The sequence below is a fragment of the Camarhynchus parvulus genome, chromosome 13 (genome assembly GCF_901933205.1).
Source record: "Camarhynchus parvulus chromosome 13, STF_HiC, whole genome shotgun sequence".
Taxonomy (NCBI): domain Eukaryota; kingdom Metazoa; phylum Chordata; class Aves; order Passeriformes; family Thraupidae; genus Camarhynchus; species Camarhynchus parvulus.
In genome coordinates this window covers 12,987,643-13,003,098 of record NC_044583.1, presented here as the reverse complement: position 1 = coordinate 13,003,098, position 15,456 = coordinate 12,987,643, and the positions used below count along the sequence as shown (strand labels likewise).

The following is a 15,456-nucleotide window of genomic DNA, read 5'->3' as shown; positions in this document are numbered from 1 at the left end:
TGAAACGAAGCCAAGGATGTGCCTGAGAAAGGAGCAGAAGCACAGAGTTGAACTAGACATAAAGAAGATTCAATAGGAAACATGAATCAAATGAGAAGCTGTACTTGACAGGCTCTTCATGATACAGGAGGGGAGGAATTCCCATCACAGAAACACTCCCCGAAATGCAAGGGCACGTGGCTCTTCAACAGCCTCTATCTTTCTTGCAAATTGTATTTTTGTATTTGTATTCCTTGCAATTGTATTTTTGTTGTATTTTTGTTGCATTCAAAAGACTCCATGAACTGCACCTCTGCAACCCACCTGGGTTTGTCAGAAAATATCCCATCACCTGAGATTTCTACTGCAGGCTTGGCATTCCCACTGAGCAGTGCCACTCTCTGCTCCTTGTCTGCAGTGTTTTCAGCCCTGAGAGGTGGGTGGGAAAAGGCAGTGAATCTGAGAAGCCTGGCACAAAACATCCCACACAAAGCAGAACTCCCTTGGCTCTGGAACCATCAGTGCTGAGGGCAGAAAGGCAAAGAAGGGAATGTGGGCCTGGTTGCTAGATAGATCATTTATTAAAGTGAAATTCAGAATTTTATCTTTGTCAGACAGTACAGAATTAAAGTCTCATACACAGTGGAAGCAGGACATTTCCTACACCTCAGAGAAATGAGTTCTACAGTTTTTGCTATAAGTTACTAAGTTGCTTTAACATTACACAGCTATATTACACAGTTAAAAATACAAGGTGTCCAAAACATTTGGCATAAGATCAGCACAACACATGGAGGCCGGAAACAGAAGAGGGAACACAGTTTTCTCTCCCAGTAAGCCTGCCAAAAGACTCCAAACCATTCTGCAAGTTACCTGCTACCCACCTCCCCTGCAGCAGCTGTGGAGCAGAGGCGTGGGCAGGACAGGAGTAAACCCAGCCCTGGTGAGGCTCAGGTGAGCCAGAGGCTCCTGGAGCCTGCTGATGCACAGGATGGCCTGCAGAGCTGCTTGCAAGGGAAGTTCAGGTTTAAAGCAGGAGCCTCCCCCTCTCCCCACACTCTGTTCAAGCATTTAGTTCATCCCAACCAGCTGTGTTCACAAGCAAGTCAAAAACAGGAGACCAGGGATAGCTGTGAAAAGTGCAAGGAGTATCTTACATCCTAACAGTTCATTCGCACTTCCAAAGTGGAAAATGAGAATCCCTAACTTGATAAGCTAGACATGATTAAAGGGCATCAGTGACACAAGGAGTGAGGCATCAATAACATTCCTTCACCTTTGGGACTCTTCTGTCCTTACTCTGGGCAGCACAAAGAAGGGAGGCCACCTTGTATTACCCATGTTTCTAAACTGTAGAGACAAAGTGACTCTAATGCTCCAGGCAGTCCAAGGATCTGCAAACTTAAAACAAAGAGTCCCTCAGCAGACCCCTCCTCTCCCCTCCAACTGCAGTTCCTGCTGAAGATCTCCCATTGGTATTTACATTTGGCTCAACCAAAAGATGTAAAGTGCACAGCTCACCCTCCTCCCCCTCTCATAAAACATCCATCACAAGAGCTGACACAGAACAAATCTGCCTCCACGCTGCTGCTGCTGTGGAAGTGTGTTTTGTTCAGTCTCCCTGTGGGCCATGTCCTGCTCCATCCTCCCTGTGCCATCATGACCCACATGAAAACTCCCATTTACTGTAGGTTAATTCAGCTCTTGTGTTCAAAGCCTCTCTGAACCCAGCTTGCACTTTAGACTCACTTGAAATGCTAGGCTTGACATGCTCTGGTCAATTCTTGCACCCTGGGGTATCTAGTGGTTTACAGCCACATTTCTAAGGAAAACTGGGACACCAGAATACTGGAGAGAAGTGGTACAAAGCTCTGCTTTTCTCAGGCTGAGCATCTAAAGTGCCTGGCAAAAGAAACATTACTTTTTACTGCAACTGTTTACTTCAGGTTGATATACAATAATCTTTCAGATTCTGAAATTTTGAAAACTGCATTCTAACAGACCCTCCTTGGATGTGTTTGCACTTTTCAGCCATCAGGCTGCTACTGACTCGAGTCTTTGCATGCTTCCAACTCCCCTGAGTTGAGCTCAAGCCAATAACTACCAGCAATGATTTCTTCTTCTTCCCTTGAAGTGAGCAGAGGGTCAGCATACAGGATGAAATTAACCCCAGAAGAGATGTTTCTGCATTATTTGGATTGCATACTAATGGCTTTGGATCTATTCAGAACTCTAAGTTAATGGAACTCTGCAATCAGAATTGAGCTAGGCTATGGAATTGCATTAGGCTATATAATGGCTGGAGACCTTCAGAGACAATTCCTCTGCCCCAGGGTGAATGTCACCTATGCAGGCTTGTAAGAAATAAGCTTCCACTATTATAAATACAAGATGACATCTGGTCATCCTCCATGCCCCCAAGGCTTGTGCTCCATGGTTCAAAGCTAGACAGAATTTAAGGCCCATCTGTGAAAAGCAAAATGCAAAAAAAATATCATACCAGCCAAAGCGATTTGGGTCTTACACCTTTCCAACAAGTCCCATCTAAAAGTGCTGAGAAAATGTCCCACCTCATGGCTTCACAAGTGTGAGGTTCAAACACATTTAACTTGACATTTAAAATAAAAAGTTGGAAAGTCTTTTTTTTTTTTTTGTTTTTACTTGGCATGCAGCATAAGGAGTCGAACACACAGCACGGTATCGTACACGACAATTGCATTGTTGCGTTTTCTGGTTATTAGACACTAAATGCTTTTCAAGAATCACAGGCACCCTGAACATGGATATTGCTACTGAATTGACATGTGGTTTCAGTTCATAGCACGGGAGCCAGCAAGTGGCTGACCCTTCCAACAAGACCATCAGCTTTCTGTTGCTCAAGGTGTTTTGTTCTAGCTAAGTTGAGAACAAGGTAATAAGGCATTTGCAAGGGGTTTATAAGGCCATGGGGTCTGACAGCCAAAGATTCTTCTGTTTCTTTGGTGTCTTGCCTCCAAGCTTTCCACCTTATAAACAACTGCTAATGGCTGGTAAACATCTCTTCATCATCACACTTCACTAAGAATTTTTTTTTCAAAAAGTAGAATTGCTTTAGAAGTGAAACCAACAAGGATCACGTTTAACATCAATTGACTATTTCAGGAAAAAAAAGAAAAGAAAAGTTTCCTGGACACCACCTCGGCACAAAACGCATTCCAGTGAATACACCTGAACAGATGGAACCTGCCACCATATTTCCTTGAAAAGAATCATTTTGCTGCTGGCTACTAAAACACCCCAACAGATTTATTTACTCTTAAAAATAAAACAAAATAAAATACAACCACAAAAAAAAAGTAAATCCCAAACAAACTACATTTTTACAGTTTTGGTCTAGAATCACAGAATCACAAAATCAATTAGGTTGGAAAAGACCTCTGAGATCATCGAGTCCAACCTATGACCAAACACCACCATGTCCATTAGACCATGGCACCACGTGCCAGTCTTTCCTTAAACACCTCCCTGGGCAGCCCATTCCCATATTTAATCACCCTTTCTGGGAAGAAATTCCTCCAAATGTCCAACCTCAGCTTTCCTGGTGCAGCTTGAGGCAATTTCCCCTTGTCCTGCCCCTGGTTGCCTGGGAGAAGAGGCCAAGCCCCACCTGGCTCCCCCCTCCTGTCAGGGAGTTGCAGAGAATGAGAAGGTGCCCCCTGAACCTCCTCTCCTCCAGGCTGAGCAACCCCAGCTCCCTCAGCTATTCCTCACAGGACCTGTGCTTCAGATCCTTCACCAGCTTTGTTTCCCTTCTCTGGACCTGCTCCAGCACCTCAAAGTCCTTCCTGAATTGAGGGGACCAGAACTGAACACAGCACTCGAGGTGTGGCCTCACCAGTGCCCAGTGGAGGGAAGAATCACTATGAGGCATAACCCTCTCAACTCAGAAACTCCTTTTCCCTTGGTAGCATGCTCTGATTACATGAGCACTTTGAGGGTTAACACGCAGTCAGAGAACGTACCCTTCTAACCATCTGTCCTGAATGAGAGAAGCCAGATTGTGTTGACTGATGTGGGAACTACTCCACCCTTTCAATAAGGAAAGGACCAGCACAAATAGGAAATTTTTAAACATTCATGAAATACTGACACAAGACATTCTCTCCTTATTCCTTGAACCTCTCTCTTGTATGATGTTCTAAAAATCCATACAGAATCGAACGAGGAAATGCTGAAATAATCACACTCCCCAGATGTCACAAATGGGACATGTACCATAACAGAGTATTTCTGCCTATGACACAGGACTTAAGACATGCTGAAGTTTGTTGAACATGTTTTTGGAGTATCAGCAAACAATTCAGAGTGATGTGAATAACTTGCTTTAAACTGCGACTTCAATTTTAAAGAGACCCTGGGAGAGCTTTAACAAGAGCTTCACTAAGTGAACCCTTCATGCCTTACAAAACACAATGCAGTGCTAAGCTGGGACCATGACCAGTGTGTTCAGTTCTTAAACAAAGCTTCATCCAGTTTTGAAATAATAAAACCTGCCATTTACAAAATGCTAGCTGAAGTTTTCTACTGTTCATTTCGTTGCTTAAGGCTTGTTAAGAATATCCTCTCTATGTGGAGTCTTGGCATCTTGTACCAGAATGGAGACACTGGTCAGGATAGCAAAGAAACAGAGCAGTGCTTTAAATCATGAGATCCCCTGAAGAGAATTTGAGGTCACTGGAGAACAGTCAGTCATGACTTTTAAAAACTCCTTTTGCCAAAATAATCATTGTATTATCTGTAAGGACACCTCGGCTTTGAATAAAATCAGGGTGATCTCCTCCTGCAGTGCCCTGCCAGGGAGCACCAGTGTGCCACCCTCATTCACACAGCTCTCATGAAAGCACATGAAATGTTCATGAAAGGCAAATGCTTTGATGCTTCTTGCCCATTGCAAAGGGAAATGAAATGTATCATGAAATGTATCATGAAATGCTCCAGTCAGATCACTGCCCTGGTTATGGTGCCTCACCCATAAATCTGCTTTATACTAAACAGAGCCCCTGAATGCACACAGCAGTTTTGTGACACCTGCTAAAGCTTCAGTATAGAATGCACATCACTTGTGACCGATACTGACCTGACACAGAAATTAAGAGACTGATGTCTCAAGCCATTGTTTCACCTACCACCACTGAAATATGTATAAATCAATTAAATAAGCACTTCTACACCAACATGATCAGACACAGCAAATAGGTTATGTTTGCCTTAATACCACATTCAGAGAAATGCGGAAATTTTTAAATGCTTACAGAAAATTTAATTAGTGAGTTCTTAAAAGAAATTAGAAAAGAGACTGCAGAGAGTTGGTTGGCATCTGTGTCGGATGGGGTCAGAAGGAAAAAAATGGCAAAAAAACCCCCATCAATTTCAGACTGGTCAAGTAGTGTTCACTGGAGTAGATCTGCTGAGCTGGAGCATTTGTAGAAGTTTGGGACTTGAAGCACTGACTCAAGGCAAGACAGAGCATGTGTAGGTGAGCAGCAAGCTTCAGACAAACTTCTGACCCTTGCACCTTGATCATGAATTTTATCTCTGCTGCTCTTCCAGTCCTGTACCAAGACAAACTGCATGGTGGTTTGTGATGCAGCCTGAATTCAGTGAAAAAAATTCCATCTGGCATTTGAATTGCACTGAGATGTAGATTTCCAGAAATGGTTTAAAACACCAAGTTGACAAACTCCACAGTTCTACAGATTTATTTGGTTTCCCCATTATCCTCATTTCTTTATTCCAATATGACTTTGAAATGAGGGGAAGAAGTCTTCGGAAACATGCTGGGCACATGTTTTCAAATACTCCTCATAAGAATGTCTGTATTTTTTTCTGTCATCCAGACACTGCATTTAAAAAAATTTACAATATACTTTTAACAGTTTTTATAAATCTAAAATGCACAATACCACATGTTCCTTCAAGGTCTCTCTTATTCCAAGCCTTGTTAATCTTCAATCAAGTTGTTTGCTGCCTTCTGATTTCTGGTCCAGCCTGCTCTTGTTGTTCTTCACCATGTAGATGAAATATGCAAGTGTCTCCTTCTCATTCACTGGAATATTCCTGAAATGACGACTGACAGTCTGGAAGAACAACAGGTAAAGAGACAGAAATGCTGGAATTAAAAACTAGAATTAATCAGAACAGGGTTTCTCTTCACTTTCCAAAAACGATTTTATGGCCACTGAGCGCATTATCCTTTGAGTGAAACATGCACCAATTCCAACTGTCAGTCCTCATTTACCTCCCTCTCTCTCTACAGCTGGAATGTGTGTATGAACACAGCATAGCCTTGCTATGTCAGCAGGATTTGCAGCCAACCTACAAGAGGAATTTGGAAGCCAGAATGTCCTCCTGCCAAAGCAGCACAGCTTCTCCTCAGCAACATTTTGTGCTGAGATTATTTGGCGAGCGAGTTTTCCCTGCACCTCTGTGTTTTGAAGGAGAGTGTCAGAAACACTGAAGCATCTTGCTGTGTGAACCAGGTGGAGTAAAGTTTTATCCAAAAAGATTTCCTCTGCACTCTTAAGCTTTCATTGAAATGAACATTTGCAATGGGAGGGTTAGGGTTTGCTTAGGGCTACCCCTCTCTGACAGCAGCATAAGCCCTGAAACATCAGCTGCTTTTTCCTCAGAAAGTGAATGTAGAAAACATGTTGGAGCTGGACAAGATCTGCTCCTCACATAGAAGAAACTCTTTTTTTGGTACCCAACACAGCTCTAGAACAGCATTCTGATGCAGTTTGTGCAATAAGTCACTCCAAGGAGATTTATGGAAGCTTGAGTTTCCCTTACAGTGGGATAGCATGAGGAGTGAAAGAGCCTCAGGCAGCAGTGATTCAAGCATGGGAGCTGGATGAGGATCCAGCATAGAGTCAAAGCTGCTCAGGCTTCACAGGAAATCTGGGAACTGTGTGACAGCTTTAAGTTAGGCTCCTTTATTTTCTGCCTGCACAGTAATTGATCTTTTCTTTCCTCTTGGGTACATTCATGGTAAATTCCTTAAGCAGGCAGTCCTTCATGGCAGGAGGCAGCTGACAGACATGAAATGGTTAGTTAAAATATGACAAATCAGGACTGCTAATGAGGAACAACCCCACCCTACTTTGTTCAACTTACTCCTACATGCCCTACACTGCACATTCTCTATATTCTATATATTCACTCCCTGGATGACTTTGAAAGAGAGGAAGACAGTGTCTTGCTGACTTTTTTGGTCTGTCAGGTTTTTTGTTCTTTAAATCAAAAGTAAAAGCAAACCAGACAGTTTTAGGCAGACAGTTGTGAAAGCTACAACTTACAAAATCAACCTCAGTACTAATCAGTAACTACTGCAGTTTTTTTCAAGTTCAGATAAGATTTTTTCCAGAGCATGGCTTCAGATCAAGTCAGGAAAGAGAGCAGAGCAGAAGCACAGCAAGCACAACTTGCCCAAATACCACAGAGATACAGAGAGTTCTTTCTCAACAAATTGCCCATATGTTGAGAAAGCAGCAGAGGCCCTTAAGAAAAAGGCCTTTTATAAAACAGAACTGTCAGGACAAGGGAGGGAAGTGAAGAATCTGAATCCATGGACAGTGATGCTGCCTTTAATAATAAGCAATTCCAACAAGTTCAAGTGCCTGTGAGGAAAGAAAAACTAACAGGAGCACTTAGGGAGACAATGAGTGGATTAAGTCTGAGTTTCAGCTGAGCAGCCATCCCCAGGTAACACCCAAAAACTGGGTCCTGTTTCTGTTCCCTAAAGGGCACCAACTGGGACTATGAAAAAGGTGGGAAAGGAAGCAGAGACAAGCAAGTTACTAAAACAGACTTTCAACAGCCACTGTCTGGGGCTTCCAAGCCTGTCCCAGATGGAAGCAAGCAGGCAGCTTTCTGCTGGCATCACTCCCTGAAACCTTCCAGTGGGCACTTGGTCTGTACCAGCGAGTCTCACAGGTGTGAATGCCCACAAAATCTGCCCTTGAACAGAGGAGATAAAAAGTTTCCTTGTAACAGAGATAACACTGCTGTCCTCACTTACTTCTGCAAGCTGAGCCTTGTTGAGTCCAGGCCTAGTCTGCAACTTATAATGTCTCTTGTAACGTCGCAGGGTGTTCACTTGGAGCTGGAACAAGTCAACCTGGAAGTGATGAAGAGAAGAGGGCATGAGCACTACCTTTAGCTTCTGTGAGTAGTTATTTTATCTAAAAATACCTAAAAATAACTACTTCTTCCTCAACAGGACTTCTCCTTGCTTGCATTCACAACCACACTGGCTTGTCTTACTGACAAACCTAAGTATATTTTGTATTTGTTAATGCTAAAGGACCAAAATAGCCTCAGGGAAATAGAAATTTTTGTTCTGGTTCACATGCTGTCAACAGAATTGCTGGCCAATTTCTGCTCTCAATTACACCTCTGCAACCTCCAAGCAAAGGGCAACCTTTTGTTCCCACAAGGTTTAAAAAGCTCACACATGAAATAACAATTTAGCAGGCACTGAACAAACGACTTGTGACATAAAACAGAGTACAGAGATGAAATGAAATTCAAATACTTAAATAGGAAGTGCAGAGTTTAGAAGCAAAGGGGGTGGTGGCGAGGTTACAGCAAGGAAGATGAAGATCATGTGGGAAATGCCAAGTTTCAAAGACAAAAGGAATCTCTGCTGAAAACTGAGAGGGAAATGACATTAAAACTGACATGGTGCAGAGTTCCCAGTTCAGCTGGGTGACGTGCATCCGTCAGGTTTCAGTCACCAAATACTCTGTGTGCTCTACAGCACCAACATTTTTAGATGCCAACTGGGTCTTCAGCAATCACCCTGGCAACTACTGCAAAGCTTGAACAGGAAAGTTTTGATGGAGAAGCTTATAGAATGGAAACATGAACAGTGATAAAAAAAGGTCAGGTTATCTTAAAAAAACTCCATACCAAAAACTTGCTACTCTCTCAACACCTCCACACAGGAGGTGTGTGCACCAGCTTTGCACCAAGACACAGCTTTGCTGGCAAAATGACTCTGGGTGGCTTTTTTTTTTTTTTTTTTTTTTTTAGAAATAAACAGCTTTTTGCCAAAAGGGTTGGCATTTCCAGCAGAGGGCTCTGCTGACTGTGGCCACGCTCTGCTTCTCTGAACATCACCTCTGCACAACTTTTGCCATGTCAACAGTGCCAGAAACATCACTGAAGCAAGTGCAGCACGCAGTGGCACAGAGAAAGGATTATTCTGGAGTTCTTTATCACAGAAAACTTCCCCCAGGCCCATCTCCTGAAAATAAAAATGTGTCACAAACTATTTAAAGGTAGTTTTAAATAGTGCTAAAAAATACCATCTATGCAAATATCTGGAGCAGCTCAATATCTCTGGATATCAAATATCCAAACAAAGGGAGTAACCTATTGAATTCTGTAGCGTATTTGCAAAATGATGCATACTCAGTAACAAGGAATTATGTTGGGGCATCAGACATCACCAAAAATAACTTATATTTTAGCCTTAAGAAATAGTATAAAATACAATTTTAACTGTACATACATGAAGCTGTGAAGTTACCTTATCACACCTCTTTTTATAGAAAACTTTACATGGGCAAAGAACTCATAGGGGAATGAAGAAAATTAGGACACCACATGTTAGAAAAAACTCCTCCTGGAAAGTAACTCCACAGCAGCTTCAATGGCCTTGCAATTTAAAATATAAATATTTTCTGATAGATGAGAACATCCAAGTGAAACTTCAAGATGCCAAGAAGGGGTAAAGCAGCCCACGAACCTCCGGAACATCCGTGTCGTGCTCAGGAGAGTCGCCTCCATCATCGCTTGTCTTCCTCTTCCTCTTGTTCCGAACACTCTGAATGAAGTTCTTGTGAAAATCACAAATGTACAGATGTCTCACCTGAGAACCAGAAGTGGTGAAAAGCAATCAAAAAAGATACTGTGAAACAGCATCCAACAGCAGCCACTTCGACAGCAGTGTCAGGTGCATCCCTCAAGACTGGCGTGACCGACTGACATCAAGGAATTTCTAATCTTAAATCCCAGCCCTGATATCACGCTCTTTATTCAGAGATAACTCACCTTACAAAGATTAAAGGCAAAGAAAACAAAGAACTCAAGCTCCAGCTGAATTGAACCTCTGGAGATAATAAATTTCTTTTTTATGGCTGCAATCATATGTCAGGAAAAAAAAATGGGTGCTTGTCTGGAGGAAGTGTGTTTATTTCAGGTCTTACTAGCAGGTAGCTACCAAAAATGCATTATTCTATTTCATTCTTGTGAACTTTCTGGCTTGAATAGTACAAAAGATTATTAAGGCAAATGTTTCAAAACCTAGACAAATAAAACTTGGGCTGATCACCTCAATTAAAACAAACAGATCAAATGCAGAATAGCCTCCTTTCAATTGCTTGTTCAGCAATGGAATCTCCCTTTTAACAAATATAATCTCACTAGAGTTAGCAAAACAAAGGACTTCAAATGATCAAAATTATTTGGTACCTATAATATCAGCAAAATGTCTTCAGATAACACAGGCACCCTACATCCAAAATCACTCCACGCAGCCTGCTTTACACTTTCCCTTTGTTCTGACTGCATTAGTCTCATTTCCCCTTTTTGTTTCTAAAGCCTGGCATCTGTCAACAAAGACTCATTTCTAAAATGCAAGAAACTACTACGCCACTAGACAAATCTGCTGAAAATTACAACTGGGAAAAATGCTCTATTTTTTAAGAATATGTTTCAAACTGAGTCACTTTTCCCGTGACACGATGCATTTCGGCTGTGCAGAAGGGACCCAACCAACTGGGGGAGCTGCCAAACAGACTGACTCAAAACTTCACCTTTTTTTTTTTTTTTTTGCTTTTGCTTTGTTTTCAGTGGTTTTGATCTTTACAGATCAGGCGAAAAAAAAGCATGCAGAGCTGAATTCCGTTAACGAAGTCACTTCTGAGAAATTCCTTCTGTGATCTGCTCTGCTCTGCGTATTTCTCTGCTGGGCAAATAACCCGTTTGTATCTCGAGCTGACAGCTGTCAATGTCATTAGGCAGCAAACCGGGCTGTTCTGTGTGCGAATAAACCCTGCTGAAGAAGGCAGCACATCTAACCGCCAGCTCGGTCTTTAACCTGCTTCACCACAACACCAATTCTTACCAATTAAAGAAGTAACGTCAGTGCCGCCTGACTGAAGCAGCAACCACAGCGCTGTTTTCACCTGACAGCAGCAGCCTTTCCAAGCCGAGCCCGCAATGGGAACAGCACTCCTGCCTCCGAACACTGACAGCTCTCTCCTTGGCTTCCCCGCACACCACCCGCCTCCCAAACGCGGCGTTTAGTGCTTTAGCTACATTGTGCTTCAGCAGGCGGGCAGAGCCACAGGGAAAAGCCGGCTCTGCACCCGGGGAACAGCCGGGTCCACCCAGGCACGTCCTTCCCTTTCCCGAGCGCTGTAAGGCTGCGGACGGGCAGACGCGGTCCGGAGGCACCGGGTGTGCCGCACAGCCCCAGCCCCGGCGCGAACCCCCCCGGCCGCCCGGGAGCTCAACTCGCCGGGCGGATCCGCATCTCCCCGGAGGCACCGCAGTGCGGTGGCGGCTGGGGCCGGCCCGCCCGCCTCTCCGGAGGGCTCGGCGGCGCCCGGCAGCCCTGGCCGAGGCCGCACTCACACTTTTGTCGATGTCCAGCTTCAGCTTCTTCTGCGAGATGCTCTTCTGGATCCTCTTGCTGAAGGACGCGTTGCCGGCGGGGCGCACGCAGCGGTCCCCGTCGTCGATGAGGCAGCAGCTCTGGCCGTAAAAGGGGGCGGCGGGCGGCCCATCCCGGCTGTCCTCCTCGGTGCTGAACCCATTCATCGCCCACCTGCCCGCCCCTCACCCCGCGCGGGGAGCCGACAACCGGGGGACGAACCGGGGGACGAGCCGCCGTCACTACCGCGCCCTCGGGGGGACCCCGCCGCCTCCGCGGGGGCCCCCCACTACGGCAGGGGAGGGGACCCCCCCTCCGCCGCCGCCGCTCAGCGCTGCCCGCGGGGTCGGGCCGGGCCGGGCCCCCCAAGCGCCGCCGCCCGCGGGGAGCCGGGACCGCGCAGCGCTCGCACACACAAAACCGCCTCCCCGGTCGCGGAAGTCCCGCCCCCGGCCCGCAGGAACGGCGCTGATTGGTCTTCACGACTGGAGGGGCGGGGCGCCCCGTGCCGGTCCGAGCGCCGATTGGCCATAGGAGCTGTCCGTCCGCCGCCACCGGCCGGCCCCCGCAGCCGGAAGGTCGCCGTGAGGGGGCGCGCGGAGGGAGCGGCGGCTCGGCCGGCCCGGCCGCCCGGCGCTGAGGGGAGCCGGCCGCTCCCCGCGCTGCTGGGCGGGTGCCGGGCTGCTACCGCCCGGAGGAGGCGGGAGGAGTTCCGACCCGCCGGCCTGGAGCTTCCCCTGCTGCCGAGACGCGCACGGGACGCCCGCATGCAGCCGCGGGACCGCGGGGTCCTGCAGCCGCCCGCGGCGGCACCGGCGCCGCTCCTGTGACAGAGCCGGAGCCGTAACAGGCCTGGAGCTGCGGCTCCCACCCTGCCCTCGTACAAAACTCGGGTCGGCACAGTCACAAATGCCTGTTCTTGGGTCATCACCTAGGCTGGAGTTCCTGGCTGAAATGTAATTTTTTATGTTATAAGAAATATAGTATTTATTTTTCTTTTTTTTTTTCCTGGTCACAAGGCAGGGATAGTGAAAAGATGGGACCTGGAGAAGTGTTTCTCAAAGCAATGTGACTTTAAACTTCGCATTTTTCATCTTAAGGGGAAAAAAACCAAACACCAAAAAGAACTCTGAAAAAACAACAAAAACCCCCACCCCAACCCCCAAATCTCCCCAAAAATAAAGAAGGGGAGAAAAAAGGAGGAGGCAGAGTCGGGGGTGGCAGGGAAAGAATGAAATTTCTGCTGATTTGTGAAGAGAAGATGTAACTTCTGGAAATGCTGTGACTTCTGTAATACCAGCCAGCAAATGCTGTTGTCAGAGCTCCTCAGCAGCTCTAAAAGGAAAAGGATTTAATCTTCCTGAAGAAAGGACTTTCTGCTCTGACAGAAGAAAGGTTGTATCGACTAAAATGACTTCAAAGCCTGAAATCCTGCACATGGAACAATGTGAGCGAGCACTGGGTGAGCTGTGCTGAATCACACAAAACACCTTCGCAGGAAAGAGACTCTTTAAAGCCCTTGGTCACCAGCTCAGGCAGCTCCACACAGCAACTGGCAACCAGTTCTGCATGCTCTGCACAAGACAACGGAGAAAAGCCAAAATGTGTATTGTACTTTCCAAGCACTCCTTAGAATACCAAACAAGCCTCAGGATAGATCTGGAGGGCAGAGACTTCGAACTCCTCAACAGTCCCGCCTCTTGTCTTGGCTTTTACTGCGGTGCCCTCGGGCAATTAGTAATTTCTGTTTGTGCATGTGACCAGCGGAGAACCACAGTGCACCCTCCTGGGGACACGCTCCCTCGGAGCCGGCCGTTCTCACGGGAAGCTGCTGGAAACAAATGGCTTTACCCACAGAGCAAACAAGCAGTTAGCAAAGAGATCTAAAACAGTAAAACACTAGGGCTTATAAAAGCCCCAGACCAAACTGATTGGAATCTGCCTGCCTGAAGTAATATCCTCCTGGCAAAGCCATACAGATACTCCCTTGTTTGGGAGAAAGGGAAAACACCAAGAGGCTGACAGAGACCTCAGAGCTGCTGATAACAAGCTTTCTGGCTTTATCTTAACATTACCAATAAAAATCAAACGGCTGGCTGAGGAAATCGTGCAGAAGGATTATCTTGACACTCAGGAAGCCAAACCCACAGACTGTAGGGACAGATGATAATAACAGCAAGCAAGGAGATAAAGGGGAACAAGCAGAACTTCTTCCTGTCCCCTAGAGGAGGAGATTGTGCAGGTGCTCCCTGACTGTATTTTGTGAAGAAACAGGCACCATAAGTGTCAGAACAGGCTGGAGCTGACCATCAGATTCTATTTCATCTTGGGCTGCAACCTCTCATCCCTGCAGATAAAAAGGTTTTAAGTCCTTTTGCAATGCTCACTAGAGGGAAAAACCCAGCTTTTGTCATTGTCTGTTTGCTAATTCGATGCTAATTACCTCCTGCTCAGGCTAACACGATGACACTTTTTTCAGTCTTTCAAATGAAAAAAAAAGCATGGAGGTGTTTTTATAATTGCAGTTTATTTCAGCATATTTATCCTCGTGGGAACCTCCAGATTTCACAGCCTGCTAGTCTGGAACAAGCTTTCTGCAAAATAAACTGCCTCATTGAGACATTCTTTATTAGGAATCTATCACTAACCTGATCCAATAATTCTTTGTGGGAGCTGCAATGAAGTGAGAAACAATGTTTCATAAACCCATCAGTACCCAGGCAGCTTTAGTACCTCGGAAGCAGTAATAGCCTGGCCATCCCAGTCAGCCTCTAATCAAATTAGAGGAGCCTGTGCAGGCCTGTAAATCTCACCTGGAGCAGCACTACCCTCTAAAGAGAAGTCAGTGCTGTAGCTGTCATCTGGAACTTAATATTTTAATGGAGCCATTCGGGGGGCTCAGGACAGAAATACTTCTCTCCCAGTGGTCTGTGCTGCTTGACATGTCCTGGGAAGAAGGTTTTTTAAACTTTTCATCATCAGAAATCAGACCATTTCCTTCCACAGTACCTTGGGGAGGCCAATGAAAACACTGCTCTGGCACCTTCCCCCAGACTCCCACTCTCCTCAGCACTTTTCTAGGGTTGCACATATTGAACCTGCTAAAATGCTTAAACTGTCACAGCTTTTGGCACATACTTACCCTGGGCAATGTTCCCGTGGCCAAGAATCACAGCACAGTCTCCCCTGGGGATCATGCCTTGCTGGTCCCCCCAGAAAGGCTCCTTTTCCCACACACACATTTTCACACATTTCATTGTTTGTCTCCCATCCAGTTTTCCCCCAATGGAGCTGAGTAAAAAGGAGTATTGAGAAATGAAGTGGTGACAGTAGGAAGCACTGAGGGTCCCAGTGGGAACATGAGCAATGCTGATACACTTCTCTTGTGGAGATCAGAACACAAACAAGGCCATGAGCTATTAAAGCCCTCTCCTGCAAACCAAAGGGTGGAGATGGATCTCCCAGCAGTCACTCCCAAGGCCAAGAGACAGAGAAAGAAGAGTCACAGCTGGGTTTTCTCTGTTCTTCTGTACTCCCCAGTGTGTCCTACCAAGGCCAGTCCACCCCAGGGGGGTCCTACCTGGGTACAAGTTGTCCATTACAGCCATGGTTCCTTCAGGATTGCACCACAGGAAACCTGTCCTGGGGAAACACCCCACCAGGGCAGCTGAGTTTATTCTCACAAGTAGAAGAGAAATCAATCACTGGAGCAAAGCAGGTGGGGACAGTCATGTCTGCATACACACTTTTCAGAAAACACATTAAAAATTTATTTT

At 45.8% G+C, this 15,456-nt stretch overlaps 1 protein-coding gene across 1 annotated transcript; it reads right to left on the bottom strand.

Moving 5' to 3' along the window:
• Nucleotides 1-541: 541 nt before the first annotated feature.
• SAP30L (SAP30 like) lies at nucleotides 542-12,034 on the bottom strand. The gene is made up of 4 exons (XM_030957546.1): nucleotides 11,662-12,034; nucleotides 9,770-9,892; nucleotides 8,036-8,134; nucleotides 542-6,095 (listed from the first exon to the last, which is right to left on the bottom strand). The coding sequence occupies exons 1-4, from the start codon at nucleotides 11,845-11,847 to the stop codon at nucleotides 5,967-5,969; spliced, it is 537 nt and encodes a 178-aa protein (XP_030813406.1). The 5' UTR covers nucleotides 11,848-12,034; the 3' UTR covers nucleotides 542-5,966.
• Nucleotides 12,035-15,456: the final 3,422 nt, after the last annotated feature.

Bases quoted from the DNA above. Each gene is read 5' to 3' on its own strand.
- SAP30L (XM_030957546.1), bottom strand. From the start codon at position 11,847: ATGAATGGGTTCAGCACCGAGGAGGACAGCCGGGATGGGCCGCCCGCC. The intron at 9,893-11,661 runs GTGAGTGCGGCC...TCTGGTTCTCAG, and splicing joins AGCTGGACATCGACAAAAGT to GTGAGACATCTGTACATTTG. The intron at 8,135-9,769 runs GTTCGTGGGCTG...CATCACTTCCAG, and splicing joins ACGACACGGATGTTCCGGAG to GTTGACTTGTTCCAGCTCCA.